The sequence below is a fragment of the Pseudophryne corroboree genome, chromosome 4 (genome assembly GCF_028390025.1).
Source record: "Pseudophryne corroboree isolate aPseCor3 chromosome 4, aPseCor3.hap2, whole genome shotgun sequence".
Classification (NCBI taxonomy): domain Eukaryota; kingdom Metazoa; phylum Chordata; class Amphibia; order Anura; family Myobatrachidae; genus Pseudophryne; species Pseudophryne corroboree.
Genome location: NC_086447.1, coordinates 613,174,812 through 613,199,902, shown reverse-complemented (window position 1 = coordinate 613,199,902; position 25,091 = coordinate 613,174,812). Strand labels below are relative to the sequence as shown.

Below are 25,091 nucleotides of genomic sequence, written 5' to 3'. Positions count from 1 at the left end.
ACCCCAGTGTCGACGGTGAAGAAACAAACGTATTTTTCCTTTAGGGCCACAAGTTACATGTTAAGGGCAATGAAGGAGGTGTTACGTATTTCTGATACCACAAGTACCACAAATAAGGGTATTTTGTAGGGTGGGAATAAACTACTTGTAGTTTTGCCTGAATCAGATAAATTAAATGAAGTGTGTGATGATACGTGGGGTTCCTCCGACAGAAAGTTATGGGCGGTATACCCTTTTTCCCGCCAGTAGTAAGGGCGAGTTGGAAAACACACCTTAGGGTGGACAAGGCGCTCACACGCTTATAAAAAACATGGCGTTACCGTTTCCAGATACGGCCGCCCTCAAGGAGCCAGCTGATAGGAAGCTGGAAAATATCATAACAGTATATACACACATACTGGTGTTATACTACGACCAGCAATCGCCTCAGCCTGGATGTGCAGCGCTGAGGGGGCTTGGTCGGATTTCCTGACTGAAATTTTGATACCCTTGACAGGGACAGGATTTTATTGTCTATAGAGCATTTTAAGGATGCATTTCTATATATGTGTGATGCGCAGAGGCATATTTGCATTCTGGCATCAAGAGTAAATGTGATGTACATATCTGCCAGACGAAGACACGACAGTGGTCAGGTGAGGCAGATTCCAGACGGCATATGGAAGTATTGCCGTATAAAGGGGCGGTCCATTGGACCTGGTGGCCATGGCAACAGCTGAAAAATCCACCTTTTGTTACCCCGAGTCACATATTGGCAGAAAAGGACACAGTCTTTTCAGTCTCAGTCCTTTCGTCCCCATACGGGCAGGCGGGCGAAGGCCAGTCATATCTGCCCAGGGGGAGAGGAAAGGGAAGAAGACTGCAGCAAGCAGCTCATTCCCAGGAACAGAAGCTCCTCACGGCTTCTGCCAAGTCCGCAGCATAACGCTGGGGCCGTACAAGCGGACTCAGGTGCGGTAGGGGGTCATCTCAAGAGTTTCAGCAACACTCGCAAGGGAACTCCGGGATCCTACATGTAATATCCCAGGTGTACATTGGAAATTCGAGACGTCTCCCCCTCACACAATTCACAGGCTGTATTCCCAGCAGGTGATAATCAAAGTACCCTTCTTACAACAAGGAAGGGGGTAGTATTCCACACTATATTGTGGTACTGAAGCCAACCGGCTCGGTGAGATCTGAAATATTTGAACACTTACATACAAGCGTTCAAATCAAGATGGAGTCACTCGGAGCAGTGATAGCGAACCAGGAAGAAGGGGACGATATGATGTCACTGGATATCAGGGACGTTTACCTACAGGTCCAAATTTGCCCTTCTCACCAAGGGTACTTCAGGTTCCTGGTACAGAACTGTCACTATCAGTTCAGACGCTGCCGTTTGGATTGTCCACGGCGCCCCGGGTCTTTACCAAGGTAATGGCCGGAATGATGATTTTTCTTAAAAGAAACATGGACGCTTTCCTGATAAGGGCAAGGTCCAGAGAACAGTTGGAGGTCGGAGTAGCACTATCTTAAGTAGTTCTACGACAGCACGAGTGGATTCTAAATATTCCAAAATCGCAGCTTTTTCCGACGACACGTCTACTGTTCCTAGGGAAGATTCTGGACACAGTCCAGAAAAACGTGTTTCTCCCAGTGGAGAAAACCAGGGAGTTATCCGAGCTAATCGGGATCCTCCTAAAACCAGGAAAAGTGTCAGTGCATCATTGCACAAGAGTCCTGGTAAAAATGGTGGCTTATTACGAAGCAATTCCATTCGGCAGATTTCCCGCAAGAACTCTTCAGTGGGATCTGCTGGACAAATGGTCCGGATCGCATCCTCAGATGCATCAGCGGATAACCCTATATCCAAGGAAAAGGGTGTCTCTCCTGTGGTGATTACAGAGTGCTCATCTTCTAGAGGGCCGCAGATTCGGCATTCAGGATTGGATGCCGGTGACCACGGAGGCCAGCCTGAGAGGCTGGGGAACAGTCACACAGGGAAAAAATTTCCAGGGAAGTGTGATTAAGTCTGGAGAATTCTCTCCGCATAAATAAGCTTAGAGCAATTTTATAATGCTCTAAACTTAGCTAGACCTCTGCTTCAAGGTCAGCCGGTATTGATCCAGTGGGATAACATCACGGCAGTCGCCCACGTAAACAGAAGGGCGGCACAAGAAGCAGGAGGGCAGTGAAAACTGCAAGGATTTTTCGCTAGGCGGAAAATCATGTGATAGCACTGTCAGCAGTGTTCTTTCCGGGAGTGGACGACTGGGAAGCAGACTTCCTCAGCAGGCATGACCTCCACCCGGGAGAGTGGAAACTTCATAGGGAAGTTTTTCAACATGATTGTGGACCGTTGGCAAAGACCAAAGGTGGACATGATGGCGTCCCGCCCGAACAAAAAACGGGACAGGTATTCCGCCAGGTCATGAGACCTTCAGGCGATAGCTGTGGATGTTCTGGTAACACCGTGGGTGTACCAGTCTGTGTATGTGTTCCCTCCTCTGTTTCTCATAACCAGGGTATTGAGAATTATAAGACATAGAGGAGTATGAACTATACTAGTGGCTCCGGATTGGCCAAGAGGGACTTGGTACCCGGAACTTCAAGAAATGCTCACAGAGGACTAAGGGCCTGGGGAGCTAAGAAGGGACTTGATTCAGCAAGTACCATGTCTATTCCAAGACTTACCGCGGCTGCGTTTGACGGCATGGCGGTTGAATGCCGGATCCTGAGGGGAAAAGGCATTCCATAAGAGGTCATACCTACCCTGGTCAAAGCCAGGAAGGAGGTGACCGCACAACGTCATCACCACATGTGGTGAAAATATGTTGCGTGGGTGAGGCCAGGAAGGCTCCACGACGGAAATTCAACTAGGTCGATTTCTACACTTCCTGAAAACAGGAGTGTTTTGGACCTCAAATTGGGGTTCATTAACATTTAAATTTCGGCCCTGTAGATTTTCTTCCAGAAAGAATTGACTTCAGTTCCTGAAGTCCAGATTGTAAAGGATGTATTGCATATACAGCTTTTTTGTGCCCCTAGGGGCACCGTGAGATCTCAACATAGTGTTGGGATTTCTTAAAATCATATTGGTTTGAACCGCTCAAATCTGTGGATTTGAAATATCTCACATGGAAAGTGACCATGCTGTTGACAAATATCTCACATGGGAAGTGACCATGTTGTTAGCCCTGGCCTCGGCCAGGCGATTGTCAGAATGGGCGGCTTTGTCTTACAAAAGCCCATATTAAAATTTTCCATTTGAACAGGACAGAACTGGGACTCGTCTCCAGTTTCTTCATAAAGGGGTGTCAGCGTTTTCACCTGAAACAACCTCTTGTGGTGCCTGCGGCTACTAGGGACTTGGAGGACTCCAAGTTACTAGACGTGGTCAGGGCCCTAAAAATATATATATATATATATATATATAGTTAGGACGGCTGGAGTCAGAAAGTCTGACTTGCTGTTTATACTGTATACACCCAACAAGCTGGGTGCTCATGCTTCTAAGCAGTCTATTGCACGCTGGAGTTGTAGTACAATTCAGCTTGCACATTCTGTGGCAGGCCTGCCACAGACGAAATATGTAGATGCCCATTCCACAAGGAAGGTGGGCTCATCCTGGGCGGCTGCCCGAGGAGTCTCGGCATTACAACTTTGCCGAGCAGCTACGTGGTCAGGGGAGAACACGTTTGTAAAATTTTACAAATTTTGATACTCTGGCTAAGGAGGACCTGGAGTTCTCTCATTCGGTGCTGCAGAGTCATCCGCACTCTCCCGCCCGTTTGGGAGCTTTGGTATAATCCCCATGGTCCTGACGGAGTCCCCAGCATCCACTAGGACGTTAGAGAAAATAAGATTTTACTTACCGATAATTCTATTTCTCGTAGTCCGTAGTGGATGCTGGGCGCCCATCCCAAGTGCGGATTGTCTGCAATGCTTGTACATAGTTATTGTTACAAAAATCGGGTTATTACTATTGTTGTGAGCCATCTTTTCGGAGGCTACTTCGTTTTGTTATCATACTGTTAACTGGGTTCAGATCACAAGTTGTACGGTGTGATTGGTGTGGCTGGTATGAGTCTTACCCGGGATTCAAGATCCTTCCTTATTGTGTACGCTCGTCCGGGCACAGTACCTAACTGAGGCTTGGAGGAGGGTCATAGGGGGAGGAGCCAGTACACACCATGGGACCTAAAAGCTTTTTTAGATGTGCCCTGTCTCCTGCGGAGCCCGCTATTCCCCATGGTCCTGACGGAGTCCCCAGCATCCACTACGGACTACGAGAAATAGAATTATCGGTAAGTAAATTCTTATTTTCTGGACCATGGTAGTCAGGGTTGTCCTCAATCAAGGATCTCACCGCCTCCACCCCTGCATCATGTGGGATGCAGGTGTAGAGGCTTGCGACATCCGCACTACAAAGGATAAGGTCTTCAGGTACTGGGGTAAGTTGTTCCAACTGTATTAACAAAGTGGTGGTATCTCTTAAATAAGAGGGCAAAGCCTGTATGCATGGATTAAGGTGTGAATCTAAAAAGACCGATATTGGGTGATAAATTGATCCCCTAGCGGAGACTATTGGTTGCCCTGGGGGATCAATTAAGGTCTTATGTACCTTAGGTACAACATAAAATAATGGTGCCCTAGGATATTCAACTTTTAGGGCAGCACATAACTCTGACGAAATAATTTTATCATCGCAGGCTAGAGTCAATATAATATCGAGTTCTTCCTGGTATTCTTTGGTGGGGTCCTTGGTCATCAGCTTATAGGTGGTCGTGTCGCTCAATTGGCGTTGGCATTCCTCCATGTATTTGGACAAGTCCTGAACGACCACCGCCCCACCCTTGTCAGCCTTACGTATGACTATGTCAGTTCTCTTAGAAAGATCTTGTAGAGTGCTACGCTCCGCTTTCGTTAAATTGAATCGTACTGGTAAATGAGATGATACTACTCCTTCTTGTTCCAACATTCTGGAGAAGGTGCGTATTGACGCATTGGTCGTGGAGGGGTCAAATAGAGATTTGGCTGCTATGGATCGTAGTTGCATGGGGACATCATTGGCTGTTTCGCTCTTAGGTTTTCCATTAAAGAATTCTTTCCTTTTAAGAGTTCTATTTAATCGGTAAACATCAATTTTCCACTCCAACTTATCTAAAGTAGGAGAGTCCTTTAGTCAACAAACGATGCTCAGATTCAGTTAGTGGAGTAGAGGACAGGTTAAACACTAGCTCCTTCAGGGACGAGGTTGTTTTTTTGCGTAGGATCCTTTGGTTTTGGCCCGCCCTCCTCGTCCTCTGCCGCGGGCAGGGCCTGGAGTCTGGTTGGAACGTGTGGCAACGCCCGCTGGGGGATGCCCTAAAGGGGTGGCAGCCTCAGTGATTGTAGAAGTTTGTGGTGTACCATAATCTGTTTCACTGGCTGAGGTGCTATTATCAATCTGTTGCTCTCTCCTACGGCGTGCCTGATGACGTCTGCCAGATACTTGGTAATCCTGTTTTGGTCTCGTATTACCCAACCAAGGGTAGACCAACCTTTGCTCGTAGTCCTTTTTGACCTTGATGAGCTTGTCGTTTTTGAAACGCAAAAGATCTTGACTGTATTGGTCCATCTGTGTGGTGATCTTTGTAATCCAGTCTGTCTGCGTATCCTGTCCAAGGGTAGCCTTATGTTGGCTCTCAAAGGCTGTCAGCTGGTCAGTGATAAGGCCTAGCTCCCTCGTGGATTCCTCCACTACCAAAAGGATCAAGTCCATGGAGCATTTATTAAGGATGGCAACCCACCTACGGCAGAATTGTGCATTATATCTGCCTATTGTAGGTGAGTTGTGCACCCTAAAGCCTCGAGGGATAAGATTATTGCGGTAGTAATCGGACAATGAGATACCGTGGTATGTAAAATCACATTCCTTCTGCTTTAATTTGAGCCATGTTCTAAATAATTCATCATTGGTATCCTTAGCTGGTTCGTCCTGCATACTACGCTTGACCAGTATCGCCTGTGCCTCCACATCTGAAAAACTGAGACGATCACTGGCATCCTTGTATACCAGATTCAATGTCGCCTCTAATTGGGGATTAAGTTCTGCCATAATGCATAAGAAATTACGTGGCAGGATCTAATGCTGCAAGTTTGTGCTAGTTTACCAATGTCCGTCAGGATAAAAACCGACTGCTGCGAGTTGTTCAAGTCCTGGGTCCTCGGGTAATGGTAGGCTGCGGGTGCCTTGGTAGGTAACACACCTGGGGTATACGACAATACCTGCTGTGTGGACCAATATAAACTGGCTGTGGGTGGCCCGGCACTCCTATGAGCCTGAAGTGTAGCTGCTGCGGTGCCCTCCGGGAGGGCACCGCAGCAGCTACACCTCAGGCTCATAGGAGTGCCGGGCCACCCACAGCCAGTTTATATATATATATATATATATATATATATATATATATATATATATATATATATATATATATATATATATATATATATATATATATATATATATATATAGTATACAATCCCTGTGTGTGTGTGAGGGGGGGGGGGGCTCATAGGAGTGCCGGGCCACCCACAGACAGTTTATATATATATATATATATATATATATATATATATATATATATATATATATATATATATATATATTTCTCTGACGTCCTAGTGGATGCTGGGAACTCCGAAAGGACCATGGGGAATAGCGGCTCCGCAGGAGACTGGGCGCAAAAGTAAAAGCTTTAGGACTACCTGGTGTGCACTGGCTCCTCCCCCTATGACCCTCCTCCAAGCCTCAGTTAGATTTTTGTGCCCGAACGAGAAGGGTGCACACTAGGTGGCTCTCCTGAGCTGCTTAGTGAAAAAGTTTAAGTAGGTTTTTTATTTTCAGTGAATCCTGCTGGCAACAGGTTCACTGCACCGAGGGACTAAGGGGAGAAGAAGCGAACTCACCTGCGTGCAGAGTGGATTGGGCTTCTTAGGCTACTGGACATTAGCTCCAGAGGGACGATCACAGGCCCAGCCATGGATGGGTCCCAGAGCCGCGCCGCCGGCCCCCTTACAGAGCCAGAAGACTGAAGAGGTCCGGAAAATCGGCGGCAGAAGACGTCCTGTCTTCAATAAGGTAGCGCACAGCACCGCAGCTGTGCGCCATTGCTCTCAGCACACTTCACACTCCGGTCACTGAGGGTGCAGGGCGCTGGGGGGGGGGGCCCTGAGACGCAATAAAAACACCTTAGATGGCAAAAAATACATCACATATAGCTCCTGGGCTATATGGATGCATTTAACCCCTGCCAATTTTTCCTTAAAAAAGCGGGAGAAAGGCCGCCGAGAAGGGGGCCATTTTTCCTCACAGCTCCGTTGGAGGGAAGCTCCCTGACTCTCCCCTGCAGTCCTGCACTACAGAAACAGGGTAAAACAAAAGAGGGGGGGCACTAATTTGGCAGATAAATCTATACAGCAGCTATATAAGGGAAAAACACTTATATAAGGTTATCCCTGTATATATATAGCGCTCTGGTGTGTGCTGGCAAACTCTCCCTCTGTCTCCCCAAAGGGCTAGTGGGGTCCTGTCCTCTATCAGAGCATTCCCTGTGTGTGTGCTGTGTGTCGGTACGTTGTGTCGACATGTATGAGGAGGAAAATGGTATGGAGGCGGAGCAATTGCCTGTAATAGTGATGTCACCCCCTAGGGAGTCGACACCTGACTGGATGGTCTTATGGAAGGAATTACGTGATAGTGTCAGCACTTTACAAAAGACTGTTGACGACATGAGACAGCCGGCAAATCAGTTATTACCTGTACAGGCGTCTCAAACACCGTCAGGGGCTCTAAAGCGCCCGTTACCTCAGATGGTCGACACAGACCCAGACACGGACACTGACTCCAGTGTCGACGGTGAGGAAACAAACGTATTTTCCAGTAGGGCCACACGTTACATGATCACGGCAATGAAGGAGGTTTTGAACATTTCTGATACTACAAGTACCACAAAAAAGGGTATTATGTGGGGTGTGAAAAAACTACCCGTAGTTTTTCCTGAATCAGATGAATTAAATGAGGTGTGTGATGAAACGTGGGTTTCCCCCGATAAAAAACTGCTAATTTCTAAAAAATTATTGGCATTATACCCTTTCCCGCCAGAGGTTAGGGCACGTTGGGAAACACCCCCTAGGGTAGATAAGGCGCTCACACGCTTATCAAAACAAGTGGCGTTACCGTCTCCTGATACGGCCGCCCTCAAGGAACCAGCTGATAGGAAGCTGGAAAATATCCTAAAAAGTATATACACACATACTGGTATTATACTGCGACCAGCAATCGCCTCAGCCTGGATGTGCAGTGCTGGGGTGGCTTGGTCGGATTCCCTGACTGAAAATATTGATACCCTGGACAGGGACAGTATATTATTGACTATAGAGCATTTAAAGGATGCATTTCTATATATGCGAGATGCACAGAGGGATATTTGCACTCTGGCATCAAGAGTAAGTGCGCTGTCCATTTCTGCCAGAAGAGGGTTATGGACGCGACAGTGGTCAGGTGATGCGGATTCCAAACGGCATATGGAAGTATTGCCGTATAAAGGGGAGGAGTTATTTGGGGTCGGTCTATCGGACCTGGTGGCCACGGCAACGGCTGGGAAATCCACCTTTTTACCCCAGGTCACCTCTCAGCAGAAAAAGACACCGTCTTTTCAGGCTCAGTCCTTTCGTCCCCATAAGGGCAAGCGGGCAAAAGGCCACTCATATCTGCCCCGGGGCAGAGGAAGGGGAAAAAGACTGCAGCAGGCAGCCTCTTCCCAGGAACAGAAGCCCTCTCCCGCTTCTGCCAAGTCCTCAGCATGACGCTGGGGCCTTACAAGCGGACTCAGGCACGGTGGGGGCCCGTCTCAAGAATTTCAGCGCGCAGTGGGCTCACTCGCAAGTGGACCCCTGGATCCTGCAGGTAGTATCTCAGGGGTACAAATTGGAATTCGAGACGTCTCCCCCTCGCCGGTTCCTGAAGTCTGCTTTACCAACGTCTCCCTCCGACAGGGAGGCGGTATTGGAAGCCATTCACAAGCTGTATTCCCAGCAGGTGATAATCAAGGTACCCCTCCTACAACAGGGAAAGGGGTATTATTCCACGCTGTTTGTGGTACCGAAGCCGGACGGCTCGGTGAGACCTATTTTAAATCTGAAATCCTTGAACACTTACATACAAAGGTTCAAGTTCAAGATGGAGTCACTCAGAGCAGTGATAGCGAACCTGGAAGAAGGGGACTATATGGTGTCTCTGGACATCAAGGATGCTTACCTCCATGTCCCAATTTGCCCTTCTCACCAAGGGTACCTCAGGTTTGTGGTACAGAACTGTCACTATCAGTTTCAGACGCTGCCGTTTGGATTGTCCACGGCACCCCGGGTCTTTACCAAGGTAATGGCCGAAATGATGATTCTTCTTCGAAGAAAAGGCGTCTTAATTATCCCTTACTTGGACGATCTCCTGATAAGGGCAAGGTCCAAGGAACAGTTAGAGGTCGGAGTAGCACTATCTCAAGTAGTACTACGACAGCACGGGTGGATTCTAAATATTCCAAAATCGCAGCTGATTCCGACGACACGTCTGCTGTTCCTAGGAATGATTCTGGACACAGTCCAGAAAAAGGTGTTTCTCCCGGAGGAGAAAGCCAGGGAGTTATCCGAGCTAGTCAGGAACCTCCTAAAACCAGGCCAAGTGTCAGTGCATCAATGCACAAGGGTCCTGGGAAAAATGGTGGCTTCTTACGAAGCGATTCCATTCGGCAGATTCCACGCAAGAACTTTTCAGTGGGATCTACTGGACAAATGGTCCGGATCGCATCTTCAAATGCATCAGCGGATAACCCGGTCTCCAAGGACAAGGGTGTCTCTCCTGTGGTGGTTGCAGAGTGCTCATCTTCTAGAGGGCCGCAAATTCGGCATTCAGGACTGGGTCCTGGTGACCACGGATGCCAGCCTGAGACGCTGGGGAGCAGTCACACAGGGAAGAAATTTCCAGGGCTTGTGGTCAAGCATGGAAACGTCACTTCACATAAATATCCTGGAACTAAGGGCCATTTACAATGCCCTAAGTCAAGCAAGGCCTCTGCTTCAGGGTCAGCCGGTGTTGATCCAGTCGGACAACATCACGGCAGTCGCCCACGTAAACAGACAGGGCGGCACAAGAAGCAGGAGGGCTATGACGGAAGTTGCAAGGATTCTTCGCTGGGCGGAAAATCATGTGATAGCACTGTCAGCAGTGTTCATTCCGGGAGTGGACAACTGGGAAGCAGACTTCCTCAGCAGACACGACCTCCACCCGGGGGAGTGGGGACTTCACCCAGAAGTCTTCCACATGATTGTGAACCGTTGGGAAAAACCAAAGGTGGACATGATGGCGTCCCGCCTCAACAAAAAACTAGACAGATATTGCGCCAGGTCAAGGGACCCTCAGGCAATAGCTGTGGACGCTCTGGTAACACCGTGGGTGTACCAGTCAGTGTATGTGTTCCCTCCTCTGCCTCTCATACCCAAGGTACTGAGAATCATAAGAAGGAGAGGAGTAAGGACTATACTCGTGGCTCCGGATTGGCCAAGAAGGACTTGGTACCCGGAACTTCAAGAGATGCTCACGGAGGACCCGTGGCCTCTACCTCTAAGAAAGGACCTGCTCCAGCAGGGACCCTGTCTGTTCCAAGACTTACCGCGGCTGCGTTTGACGGCATGGCGGTTGAACGCCGGATCCTGAAGGATAAAGGCATTCCGGATGAAGTCATCCCTACCCTGATCAAAGCCAGGAAGGATGTAACTGTGCAACATTATCACCGTATTTGGCGTAAATATGTTGCGTGGTGTGAGGCCAGGAAGGCCCCTACAGAGGAATTTCAACTGGGTCGTTTCCTGCATTTCCTGCAAACAGGACTGTCTATGGGCCTAAAATTAGGGTCCATTAAGGTTCAAATTTCGGCCCTGTCGATTTTCTTCCAGAAAGAACTAGCTTCAATTCCTGAAGTTCAGACGTTTGTCAAGGGGGTACTGCATATACAGCCTCCTTTTGTGCCTCCAGTGGCACCTTGGGATCTCAATGTAGTTTTGGGGTTCCTAAAATCACATTGGTTTGAACCACTCACCACTGTGGACTTAAAATATCTCACATGGAAAGTGGTAATGCTGTTAGCCCTGGCTTCAGCCAGGCGTGTCTCAGAATTGGCGGCTTTATCCTATAAAAGCCCTTACCTAATTTTTCATACGGACAGGGCAGAATTGAGGACTCGTCCTCAATTTCTCCCTAAGGTGGTTTCAGCGTTTCACTTAAACCAACCTATTGTGGTACCTGCGGCTACTAGGGACTTGGAGGATTCCAAGTTGCTGGACGTAGTCAGGGCCCTGAAAATATATGTTTCCAGGACGGCTGGAGTCAGAAAATCTGACTCGCTGTTTATCCTGTATGCACCCAACAAGCTGGGTGCTCCTGCTTCAAAGCAGACTATTGCTCATTGGATTTGTAGTACAATTCAGCTTGCACATTCTGTGGCAGGCCTGCCACAGCCAAAATCTGTAAAAGCCCATTCCACACGGAAAGTGGGCTCATCTTGGGCGGCTGCCCGAGGGGTCTCGGCTTTACAACTTTGCCGAGCAGCTACTTGGTCAGGGGCAAACACGTTTGCTAAATTCTACAAATTTGATACCCTGGCTGAGGAGGACCTGGAGTTCTCTCAGTCGGTGCTGCAGAGTCATCCGCACTCTCCCGCCCGTTTGGGAGCTTTGGTATAATCCCCATGGTCCTTTCGGAGTTCCCAGCATCCACTAGGACGTCAGAGAAAATAAGAATTTACTTACCGATAATTCTATTTCTCGTAGTCCGTAGTGGATGCTGGGCGCCCATCCCAAGTGCGGATTGTCTGCAATACTTGTACATAGTTATTGTTACAAAAATCGGGTTATTATTGTTGTGAGCCATCTTTTCAGAGGCTCCTCTGTTATCATGCTGTTAACTGGGTTCAGATCACAAGTTGTACGGTGTGATTGGTGTGGCTGGTATGAGTCTTACCCGGGATTCAAAATCCTTCCTTATTGTGTACGCTCGTCCGGGCACAGTATCCTAACTGAGGCTTGGAGGAGGGTCATAGGGGGAGGAGCCAGTGCACACCAGGTAGTCCTAAAGCTTTTACTTTTGTGCCCAGTCTCCTGCGGAGCCGCTATTCCCCATGGTCCTTTCGGAGTTCCCAGCATCCACTACGGACTATGAGAAATAGAATTATCGGTAAGTAAATTCTTATATATATATATATATATATATATATATATATATATATATATATATTGTATACAATCCCTGTGTGTCAGGGCCGGATTAAGCCTTTGGGGGGCCCGGGGCTCTTAAAAGCTTGGGGCCCTCTTATCAGCAATACCCGATTGGCTGTGCCTGCTGTGTGCCCCCACACCTCCATGAGGCAGCCGCTAGCTGAAAGTGAGGCTTTCCAGTTCTCCCAGTATTTGGTTCAAAGAGCTTTGGATACCAGGGTGCAAAAGGGCAGTAAGGCAGATGTACTAAGCCTTTAAAAAGTGATAAAGTGGAGAATGATAAACTACTCCTAATTGTCATTTTTCAAACCCAGCTTGTAACATGGCAGCTAGGAGCCGATTGGCTTGTACTTTATGTCTGTCCACTTTATCACTTTTCAAGGCTTAGTACATCTGTCCCTAACTCTTTTTGGGCAGTGAGGGTGGGAATGATCCGATGGAGCTGATAATGTTACATAACAGTTTTATCGTAAATAGGGTATGTCAACACAGGCTAAAGCCGGGTACACACTAGATGATACGCTCCATGAGCGATATCGTCAGTGTTTGCCCTTGAACTCCTGGGCAATCGATCTAGTGCATACACACTGAGCGATATCTCTAATGATAGCATTCAGTGACGTCCTCTTGTCACCACCCTGAACATGCTGTTTCTGACGACTTTGTCAGATTGACCTGCATGAACGGGTGACAGAAACCTCGTTAACGACCCATGGGAGCGCGCATTGTTAACGATATAGTGCATACACACTGGGTGATATTACAAATGATATCGCTCAGAAGGGTCAAAATGAGCGATATCGTTGAAAATATCGCCTAGTGTGTATGGAGCTTAAGATCAGTATAAGGTTTTGAAATAACATTGCAGGAGGTGGATTTGGAGAAACCACAAATAGAGATTAAAACTATTCAAGATAAAAATAAATTAGGCACAGAGATGGTAATAGCAAGAGAGTTATTAGCTGCTTCAAGGTGGGGTGTTGGGTGAGTGGGTGCAGACAATGTGTACATAGCTCTCTATGGCTTCTACCTCTGGTGCACAATATACTAAATGAAAAAATAAAGAGATTAAAAAAAGGGCAGACTAGATGGGCCAAGTGGTTATCGGTTGTCAATTTCTATGTTTCTATGTTACTCTGGGATGGAAGTATTATGCGGCACATATTGTGCTGCTATAGCGCTTCTTTCGTTGCTTCTTTATAAGGTGAAGCAGTACTGGCGAGATGTATTACCATTTTGTCTGCCAGAATGGGGGAGTGGAAACTCCCCACTTCGGTGATCCCTGCCAGAGCCCACAGTGCATCGGCCTAGTGCTGATGCACTGTGTATCTCCTCCTCACTAGCTCTACTAGGCGTGTGTGAGATCCTGCAAGCCAAGCAAGATCTCTCATGCAGTCCGGAGTTGGCAGCCACTACAGCCAGGCTCTGGTGTATAGTCAAAACGGGGTTCACTACGGCTGGCCGGCGGTCGGGCTCCCGGCGACCAGCATCCCGGCGCCGGCAGCCCGACCGCCGGCTTACCGACAGCTTGGCGAGCGCAAATGAGCCCCTTGCGGGCTCGCTGCGCTCGCCACGCTACGGGCACGGTGGCGCGCTACGCGCGCCACACTATTTTATTCTCCCTCTATGGGGGTCGTGGACCCCCACGAGGGAAAATAATTGTCGGTATTCCGGCTGTCGGGCTCCCGGCGCCGGTATACTGAGCGCCGGGAGCCCGACCGCCGGCAAACAGAAGACCACCCGTCAAAACGACACCTGCAGTTGTCGTAATCGATAGCTGCAGGTGTTTGAACGGTCAGTCCAACTCGCCGTTCATATACTGGCGGCAGTGGTGGGGACATCGCTGTGCTATCTTGTATTTAGCAGCGCATATAATGTCAGTTCACTTATAAAACACCACCATAGTAATACATGGGGGAGGATTGGTAACTGTCGCACTTAGGGGGTCATTCAGAGTTGTTCGCTAGCTGCATTCGTTCGCTGTGTAGCGATGAGGCAAAAAAAGGCACTTCTGCGCATGTGGCGCAATGCGCACGCGCAAAGTAATATTACATCGAAAGATGTAGTTTCACACAGGGTCTAGCGAAGCTTTTCAGTCGCACTGCTGGCCGCAGAGTGATTGACAGGAAAGGGGCGTTTCTGGGTGTCAACTGACCTTTTTCAGGGAGTGATCGAGAAAACGCAGGCGTGCCAGGAAAAACGCAGGCGTGGCTGCCTGAACGCAGGGCGTGTTTGTGAACAGGAAATGAACAGTCTGAAGTGATCGCAAGCGCTGAGTAGGTCTGAAGCTACTCTGAAACTGCTCAAAATTATTTTGCTGCCGCTCTGCGATCCTTTCGTTCGCACTTCTGCTAAGCTAAAATACACTCCCAGTGGGCGGCGGCATAGCTTTTGCACGGCTGCTAAAAACTGCTAGCGGGCGATCAACTCGGAATGACCACCTTAAAGTGTACAGTTACTGCTTTCTCCCCTGTTGCCTTAAAATACATCTAACCCCTCTGTGTAAAGGAGTGTGATTCCTCCTGTTTCATCATCAAATAGTCTTGCCACGTGGACTCTCTGCCCCAGGGCTCCACCCCCACTTCTTCAAGCCTCTTTCAATGGTCGAAAACCTAGTTGATCAGTGCTGCAGACATGTGACGCCCTATAAATACAGCTTAATAATAATAATAGTGCAGCTCTTGCTGGGGCTAATTGTGGGACATCCTGCTGGCTGTGACTGAGGAATCTACCTTTATCTGTGATAGCTCTTTAAGACCAAGAAGGATCCTCCTTCCAGTGTCTCTACCTCTCCTCCTGTGCAGTGGCTGTATATTTCTGTCATCCAAGCAGTAGCCCTTACCTCCCACCTTCCCGTACTCTCCCTCCCCCAATATGCCCATCTCCTTCTCCCTTTGCTCTGCAGTGTGCACTATACTGAGCTTTGTGTACTGTCAGACAGGCTTTTACTGCTGTGTACCTTATCTCCTATACCACTGATCAGGCCGGCATCTACAGCTTCTCCCTGCTCGGATGTTTACTCAGTCATTATGTGCCTGTGCGGAGCAGACTGGATGGGGGCTGCGGAGGGTGTGAGAGGAAATGCACACGCTCTGTTGTTTTCTTCCCCTTCCTCTATCACGTGGAGCTGTGACAGACGCAGTAGAGGACAGCGCTGCTGAATGCTCATTGGTCATAGCGCGTCCTGCCTCTGTGCCTGCTCCCAGAGTCCCGCAGCAGCAGCATTTCTCTCAACTGCATGCGCGTGGGAGAGCACTGCACAGCTGACTCGTGGGACATTCCTGACTTTGTTGTAACCCCCCTGGCGGCCATTTAAGAAAATGAAAACGGCTTCAGCTGGGGGGCCCCATTAGAGATGAGGGCCCGGGGGTACTTGCCCCCTATGCCCCTGCCTTAATCCGGCTCTGCTGTGTGTGTGTGGGGGGCGGTACGCCTGTGTCGGCATGTCTGAGGCGGAAGGCTCTTCTAGAGAGGAGGTGGAGCAAATGATTGTGGTGTCTCCGTCGGCAACGCCGACACCTGATTGGTTGGACATGTGGAATGTTTTAAATGCAAATGTGACCTTGTTACATAAGAGATTGGACAAAGCAGAGTCCAGGGATAATGCGGCGAGTCAATCAATGGCTTTGACGGTGTCACAGGGTCCTTCAGGGTCTCAAAAATGTTCCCTATCCCAAATAGCAGACACTGATACCGACACGGATTCTGGCTCCAGTGTCGACTACGATGATGCAAGGCTACACCCAAGGGTGGCCAAAAGTATTCATTATATGATTATTGCAATAAAAGATGTTTTGCATATCACAGATGACCCCTCTGTCCCTGACACGAGGGTACACATGTTTAAGGAAAAGAAACCTGAGGTAACATTTCCCCCATCTCATGAGCTGAACGCGTTATTTGAAAAAGCTTGGGAAACTCCAGACAAAAAACTGAAGATTCCCCAAAGAGTTCTTATGGTGTATCCTTTCCCGGCACAGGACAGGGTACGGTGGGAATCCTCGCCCAGGGTGGACAAAGCTTTGACGCGCTTATCCAAAAAGGTGGCGCTACAGTCCCCAGACACGGCAGCTCTCAAAGATCCTGCTGATCGCAGACAGGAAACGACTTTAAAATCAATTTATACACATACTGGTGCTTTACTCAGACCGGCTATAGCATCGGCTTGGGTCTGTAGCGCGATAGCAGCTTGGACAGATACCTTGTCAGCTGATATTGATACCCTAGATAGGGATACGATTTTGTTGACCTTAGGTCACATCAAAGACGCAGTCTTATATATGAGAGACGCTCAGAGAGACGTCGGACTACTAGGTTCAAGGGCCAACGCGATGGCGGTCTCGGCTAGGCGAGCACTGTGGACCCGCCAATGGACAGGTGATGCCGATTCAAAGAGGCATATGGAAGTTTTATCTTACAAGGGTGAGGTTTTATTTGGGGAAGGTCTCGCGGACCTAGTTTCCACAGCTACCACAAGTAAATCTACCTTTTTGCCTTATGTTCCCCCACAGCAAAAGAAAACTCCACAGTATCAGATGCAGTCCTTTCGGTCGCATAAAGGGGGGTACTCACGGAGCGATCGCTGCTTAAAATCTAAGCAATCTGACTAGATTGCTTAGATTTTAAGCACGATCGCTCCGTGTGTAGCCCCCTCAGCGATAGCGATGCGCAGCCCCGCGCATCGCTATCGCTGCTGCTAGATTGGCCTGCATGCAGGCCAATCTAGCGGGTCGCACACTTCACCCGCTGGGTGAAGTGAGCGCCCCCCCCGTCTCCCCCCGCACGCTCAGCACAGATCGCGCTGTGCTGAGCGCCGGGAGAGATGTGTGCTGAGCGGTTCGCTCAGCACACATCTCTCTGACATCGGCCAGTGAGTACTGGCCTTAAGTCCAGAAGAGATCGGGGCTCTTCCTTCCTCGCTAGAGGTTAGGGTAGAGGGAAAAGAATGCCTGCTACGGCCAGTTCCCAGGAACAGAAGTCCTCCCCGGCTTCTACTAAGTCCACCGCATGACACTGGGGCTCCACTGAGGGAGGCCGCACCGGTGGGGGCACGTCTTCGACTCTTCAGCCACGTCTGGGTTCAGTCGGACGTGGATCCTTGGGTGATGGAAATTGTATCCCAGGGCTACAAGCTGGAATTCGAAGACGTGCCTCCTCGCCGATTCTTCAAATCGGCTTTACCAGCTTCTCCCCCAGAGAGGGAGATAATTTTAGCTGCAATTCAAAAGCTGTGTCAACAGCAAGTGATTATCAAGGTTCCCCTATCACAACAGGGGAAAGGGTACTATTCAACCCTATTTGTGGTCCCGAAACCGGATGGCTCGGTCAGACCTATTCTAAATCTAAAATCCCTGAACCTGTTCTTAAAAAGGTTCAAGTTCAGGATGGAATCGCTCAGGGCAGTCATCACCAGCCTGGAAGGGGGGGATTTTATGGTGTCATTAGACATAAAGGATGCATACCTTCACGTCCCCATATATCCTCCTCATCAGGCATGCCTGAGATTCGCTGTACAGGACTGTCATTACCAGTTTCAGACGTTGCCGTTTGGGCTTTCCACGGCAGCGAGGGTGTTCACCAAGGTAATGGCGGAAATGATGGTGCTCCTACGCAGGCAAGGAGTCACAATTATCCCGTACTTGGACGATCTCCTGATAAAAGCGAGATCAGAGGAACAGTTGCAGAAAAGCGTGTCGCTCTCCCTGGGAGTGCTACAGCAACATGGATGGATTCTAAATCTACCAAAGTCGCAGTTGGTTCCAACGACTCGGCTGTCTTTCTTAGGCATGATTCTGGACACAGAACGAAAGAGGGTTTTTCTCCCGAGGGAAAAAGCCCAGGAACTCCAGAACATGGTAAGAGACCTGTTAAAACCAAAAAGAGTGTCAGTCCATCAATGCACTCGAGTACTGGGGAATATGGTGGCGACCTACGAGGCCATCCCTTTCGGCAGGTTTCATGCGAGGACGTTTCAGTGAGACCTTCTGGACAAGTGGTCCGGGTCCCACCTTCAAATACATCAGAAAATAACTCTGTTCCCCAGGGCCAGGGTGTCTCTCCTGTGGTGGCTCCAGAGTTCTCACCTTCTAGAGGGTCGCAGGTTCGGCATTTAGGACTGGGTTCTGGTGACCACGGACACGAGCCTCCGAGGATGGGGAGCTGTCACAAAAGGAAGGAATTTTCAGGGACTGTGGTCAAGCCAGGAGGCTTGTCTACACATCAACATACTGGAATTGAGGGCCATATACAACGGCCTACGACAAGCGGAGAATCTTGTTCGCGACCTACCAGTTCTGATTCAATCAGACAACGTCACAGCCGTGGCTCATGTAAACCGCCAAGGCGGGACAAGGAGCAGAGTGGCAATGGCGGAAGCCACCATGATTCTGCGCTTGGCAGAAAATCATGTAAGTGCTCTGTCAGCGGTATTCATTCCGGGAGTGGACAACTGGGAAGCAGACTTCCTCAGCAGACACGATCTCCATCCAGGAGAGTGGGGACTTCATCAAGAAGTTTTTGCAGAGATAACAAGTCTTTGGGGACTTCCTCAAATAGACATGATGGCGTCACACCTCAACGAGAAGCTTCGGAGGTATTGTGCCAGGTCAAGGGACCCTCAGGCAGTAGCGGTGGACGCTCTCGTGACACCATGGGTGTTTCAGTCGGTCTATGTGTTCCCTCCACTTCCTCTCATCTCAAAGATACTGAGAATCATAAGACGAAATGAGTGCAGACAATTCTCATTGTTCCAGATTGGCCTCGATGGGCCTGGTATTCAGATCTTCAGGAGCTGCTCACAGAAGATCCATGGCCTCTTCCTCTCAGGGAGGACCTGTTGCAGCAGGGGCCCTGCGTGTTCCAAGACTTACCGCGCTTACGTTTTACGGCATGGCGGTTGAACACCAAATCCTAGCTGGGAAGGGTATTCCGGAAGAAGTCATCCCATCTCTGATAAAGGCTAGGAAGAAGGTGACGGCGAAACATTATCACCGTATCTGGAGGAAGTATGTTGCTTGGTGTGAAGCCAAGAATGCTCCTACGGAAGACTTCCACTTGGGCCGCTTTCTCCACTTCCTACAGACTGGAGTGGATATGGGCCTAAAGTTAGGCTCCATTAAGGTGCAGATTTCGGCCCTTTCTATATTCTTCCAGAAAGAATTGGCTTCTCTCCCAGAAGTCCAGACTTTTGTAAAGGGAGTGCTGCACATCCAGCCTCCTTTTGTGCCCCCAGTGGCACCATGGGACCTTAACGTGGTGTTACAGTTCCTAAAATCTCACTGGTTTGAGCCTCTTAAAACTGTTGAGTTAAAATTTCTCACTTGGAAGGTGGTCATGTTGTTGGCCTTGGCATCTGCAAGGCGGGTGTCCGAATTGGCGGCCTTGTCTCATAAGAGCCCCTATCTAATTTTCCATGTGGATAGAGCAGAGTTGAGGACTCGTCCTCAATTTTTGCCAAAGGTGGTGTCATCGTTTCATATGAACCAACCTATTGTGGTGCCTGTGGCTATGGGAGATTTTGAGGATTCCAAATCCCTTGATGTAGTCAGAGCCTTAAAAATTTACGTAGCCAGGACGGCTCGAATTAGGAAAACAGAAGCTCTGTTTGTCCTGTATGCAGCCAACAAGGTTGACGCTCCTGCTTCTAAGCAGACTATTGCTCGCTGGATCTGTAACACGATTCAGCAGGCTCATTCTACGGCTGGATTGCCGGTACCAAATTCGGTAAAGGCCCATTCCACTAGGAAGGTGGGCTCTTCTTGGGCGGCTGCCCGAGGCATCTCGGCTTTACAGCTTTGCCGAGCAGCTACTTGGTCGGGTTCAAACACTTTTGCTAAATTCTACAAGTTTGATACCCTGACTGATGAGGACCTCATGTTTGCTCAATTGGTGCTGCAGAGCCATCCGCACTCTCCCGCCCGGTTTGGAGCTTTGGTATAATCCCCATGGTCCTTACGGAGTCCCCAGCATCCTCTAGGACGTAGGAGAAAATAAGATTTTAAACCTACCGGTAAATCTTTTTCTCCTAGTCCGTAGAGGATGCTGGGCGCCCGTCCCAGTGCGGACATATTCTGCATGACTTGTATATAGTTGTTGCTTACATAAGGGTTATGTTACAGTTAAGATCAGTCGTTGGCTGATACTGTTTTGTTCATACTGTTAACTGGTTGCGTATATTCCAGGTTATACGGTGTGGATGGTGTGGGCTGGTATGAATCTTGCCCTTAGATTACCAAAATCCTTTCCTCGTACTGTCCGTCGCCTCTGGGCACAGTTTCTCTAACTGAGGTCTGGAGGAGGGGCATAGAGGGAGGAGCCAGTGCACACCCATTCTAAAGTTCTTTGTAGTGCCCATGTCTCCTGCGGAGCCTGTCTATACCCCATGGTCCTTACGGAGTCCCCAGCATCCTCTACGGACTAGGAGAAAAAGATTTACCGGTAGGTTTAAAATCTTATTTTTTGCCTGCTGAAAACAGCAGGATATTGCGATCAAAGACCAATGGTCATTATCGCGGTATCCTATTACAGGCACTCGCGATCACCCGTAGCATAATCAGACGAGGAGCATGCGCATCAGGGCTAATAGGATAGCCCCTGGCGATACAATTACCCACGGTCATCATCCGCGGGTAATTGGTTACCACCTTATTTATTCACATGAACTGCCGCCTTGTAGCCATTGGCACAGTTGGCAGTGAGAATAAATATTGCGGGTACTGTAAATAAATGGGGGGAGGATAGAATGTTTAAAACGGGTGAACTTCCTCAGTGTGTCAAAATACTGGATAAAGTATCTTCTGAATGAGGCAAATTCATAGACTGGCTTATCTGGACAAGATGCAGTCAAATTTTACATCATCATCATCATCATAATAATAATTAGTATTATTATTATTCATCATCATAACATTAAAAACCACATACAAGTGGTACAAAATTCCCTGTGACCAAGAATTCCTAACATGTCTTAATAAAACTCCTTAGTATCAGTTTTTTCTATCACAATTATGGTCCTCCATCTGTTACCCTGACAGAAGAATGCAGGTAGTGTTCTCATTGCCATATACAGTATAAAGGGCACAATTTGATCTTAAATTCACACTTTCAAATGACTGCATTTCTCTGATCTCCAAGGAATCAATAACTCACTTTTAATGTGTTTCATATTATTGCATTAAACAGTAAATGTGTCTGTATTTTGTAAAAATCCTTTTGGAGAATAAGGGGAATACGTTAATTTTACATTTTCTAAACACTTAGAAAGTGGGAATTTGAAATCTAATTGTACCTTTTATTATCAAATGTTTTACACGGCGAACATTACACTCACTGCTTTTCTGGGTATTGCATGGTAGAGCAAAGTTATGCTTAAAGAAATGGTTATTCAGGAACGGATTTATACTTGTTAACATTTCATTATTATATTTTATTTGTTAAGCTCCACATAGGGTCTACAACTCTGTGCAGGGAATGTACATAGCAACTGTGAAACTTGGCATATCATACGAACAGTAAATCTAAGTTGACATATCATAGGAACAACACAGAGTAGTGAGCCAACAAATAAGGTAGGTATCGGACAAGGGACTGTACAAGCGGAGGTTAGTCACAGGGAGGAAGAGAACTTCAGCACTCCTTGAGCCTCTTTGTAACTTAAGGGTGGCAAAACAGTGTCAGGGCGGTCTATTTACTAATCCTTGGAGAATGCATGGAGATAAAGTACCAACCAACCCTGTAACATGGCAGTTAGTAGCTGATTTGCTGGTACTTTATCTCCGTCCATTTTCACTCTCTCTCTCTTTCTCTAAGGCTTAGTAAATAGACTCTGAATGAAAACTGTAGTAGTTGTCAAACAGGAATACGTACTATTTCCCGGGGGGCGGGATGCCGACTGTCAAGATCCCAACAGCGGCATCCTGCCCGCCAGAATGCTGGCAGCAGGGCAAGCAGTACAAGTTCCCTTACGGGCTCTGTGGCCCACTACGCTCACAACAGGTTCTATTCTCACTCTATGGGTGTTGTGGACACCCATGAGTGAGAATAGTCCCTGCATGCCGGGATTCCTGGTGTCGGTATTGTTGGCTGTCGGGATTCCATTGTCTGTATCCTGACCGCTGGGATCCCGACTGCCAGTTAATTGATTGCATCCCATCGAACATTAGGAAGGAGGCAATCCATGTGAGAGCTTGCATTACGGACGGCCATTATTCATTGATGGCAGGAGTCATGAATCTCCATCATCAATTGCAGATTTAGCTATTTGTTTACTTTTCTTCCTGCACTGATCAGCCTTTAAAGTTAGGCTTATCTAGTCAAGGTGAATCCAATCTATGAATATGTCTAGTTTTATATGATACTTTAACTGTTATTCTGACACATTGAGGAACATTCTCTGGCTTACGGGTGCTATCCTCAAATAGGTGAGGTAGCAGGTGAGTGCTAATTCTTTATTCTGGAGATTGATTATTTGCATAATGCTTTCAGGCGTTTCCCCCAGTGGTACAGTATTTCATTTACAAATAAAGTTGCTGTGTTTTTTTGTTTTGTTTTCCAGATCTGCGGTTAAAGTTTCTTACAGTTTTAACGTTTGTAGTGCTTGTTATCAGGTATGTTAGCAATACATTCTTATATAGCTTTGTAATGGGAGATGGACCAGGTCATTAATAAAGCATTCTGGCCGTCAGAATACAACTGCAGGGATTTCGTATCCAACCCATTTATTATTGTGATTGGAAAGTACGCAGGTGACTGTGGTTTCTCTAATGCTAGTATCCCTTACTATAAATTAATTTGGACTGGATTATTGCTGTCTGATCATATTTGCAAAAGATTTGGCTAAAAATCTGGGTGAAGAAATAATATTGTTTAGAACTAGACCACTGGTTGTACAATTTGTTGGTTAATGTAGACTTTATTACTGCCTACATAAAGGAAAAATGTTTGTTCCCTGTAGCATTGCGATAGCAGCAATATTTGTTTGTGTAAAGTAGAGATGAGCGGGTTCGGGTTTTATTCAGATTTACTCGGTTCTCAAAACGGCATCTTATTGGCTATCCAAAACAAAAGACATCCGTGAGCCAATAAGATGCCGTTTTGAGAACCGAGTAAAACCGAACCTGCTCATCTCTAGTGTAAAGGCAGTGAACGTACTAACCCAGACAGTAAAGGAGGAGAGTTGGAAGTGGTCCTCTGTCTTCTGGTACTTCTGGTGATGATTAGCAATACTAGCCCACTGAGACCCCATCACCTGTTTAACAAAATTAGTAAAATCTGCTTATTGACAGTTTCTTTATTGAATATATATGCTTTCACATCGTATGGAAAAGTACACCTACTTGTTATAACAGTCTGCAGAGCCTCTCACTTATTCTTTCAAGCATATGACGTCATATCTGACCATGTGTGTGCTGCTCCAGGCAGTTATTATATCCAGCAATTATTGCTCAGCAGCTCTACCTTAGCAACATCTTGTCTGTGTCCGAAAGCGTAGAGATGACTGGCTCCCATAGTGCCATCTCCCGTTTAGTAACGTACAGACAGGAACCATGAATTCACACTCTGTGTGCTAGTTGGAGAGAGGGTGTTACCTTTACACTGGATGAGAAAGGCACATAACATCTCAGATATTGGGTGGTATTCAAATGATATATCACGCCCAATCTCCCTTCTAAAGTGATCCCCGTTATCGCACATATTGCGCCCATGGTAATCAGGTTTAGCTGCGTAAAGGGTTGGGCACCTGGGGTAGCGAGCTAAAATGATTATACCACTCCCGTCAGCAGAAACAGAACGGGTGTTGAAGGAGGTGAAAAAAATTGAATACCGCCCGTTGTTTCTTTAGGCCATACTACTGACACTTACACATAACATGTATTGTTAGTGTTACCAAATGTCTCTACCTGCTGAATGGTATTCTAGTTTAAGGTTATTGTCCCCAATACACAGCAACAGTCTGGGTTAGTCTGCATAATAGGACTTGGTATAACAATTGTGTTGGTGATTTGCTGGTTTTGTTGAACTGTCTTTTCTGTCTTGCAGCATTGTCATCCTATATTTAAGATTCGGGTCGCAAGTATTACAGGACAATTTTGTTGCCGAACTGACGACACATTATCAAAATTATATCCTTTTTACAGCTGCTTCATTCCTAGAGATTAACTTCTACTGTGCTTTTCGAAAGTGGGATTGTGTATGCTCTACTATGGGGGTTAGAAAGCAGACATCTACTAATCACTTATTTGTTTTTCCTGCAAGTTGTAATAACATTTTACAATTAGCATTTTTGTTTTCCTTAATTTGTAACACCGGCAGAGTTTCTATCCTTTTATAGTCTGTTAAACTTTTATCTTTACACTTTGGCCTTTGTCTACTCTCCATCAAAAAATGCACTTTATGGTAAGTTCACTGTCACTATTCAGTGCTTTAGGACAGCTGAAAATATTTTCTTTACAGGAAAGATATAAGGACATTGGGGCAGATGTATTAAGTCTGGCGAAGTGATAAAGCAGTGATAAGTGGAAGGTGATAACGCACCAGCCAATCATTACGGGTCTGAAAAATGACAGGAGCTGATTGGCTGATCCACTTATAAATTATTTTCACAGCTTTATCACTTGCCAGGCTTAATACATCTGCCCCACTAATGGTTCTTGTTCAGTAGCATGAGAGCAAACCAGTACATAAACAACCATAATCTAAACCTATTTTCTATTACGTCCTTGAGGATGTTGGGGACACCAATAGAACCATGGGATATAGACGGATCCGCAGGAGACATGGGCACTTTAAGACTTTCAAAGAGGGCG

At 47.4% G+C, this 25,091-nt stretch overlaps 1 protein-coding gene across 4 annotated transcripts in view; it reads left to right on the top strand.

Annotated features, from left to right (window-relative positions):
• Positions 1–25,091, top strand: part of TMEM181 (transmembrane protein 181) — a 236,698-nt gene that overhangs the window by 176,704 nt on the left and 34,903 nt on the right. For all 4 annotated transcript variants that reach the window (XM_063917643.1, XM_063917644.1, XM_063917645.1 and 1 more), the window contains 3 exons: positions 22,841–22,892; positions 24,325–24,407; positions 24,592–24,681. In XM_063917643.1, the coding sequence (XP_063773713.1) occupies positions 22,841–22,892; positions 24,325–24,407; positions 24,592–24,681 (225 nt within the window). The remainder of the gene's footprint in view (positions 1–22,840; positions 22,893–24,324; positions 24,408–24,591; positions 24,682–25,091) is intronic.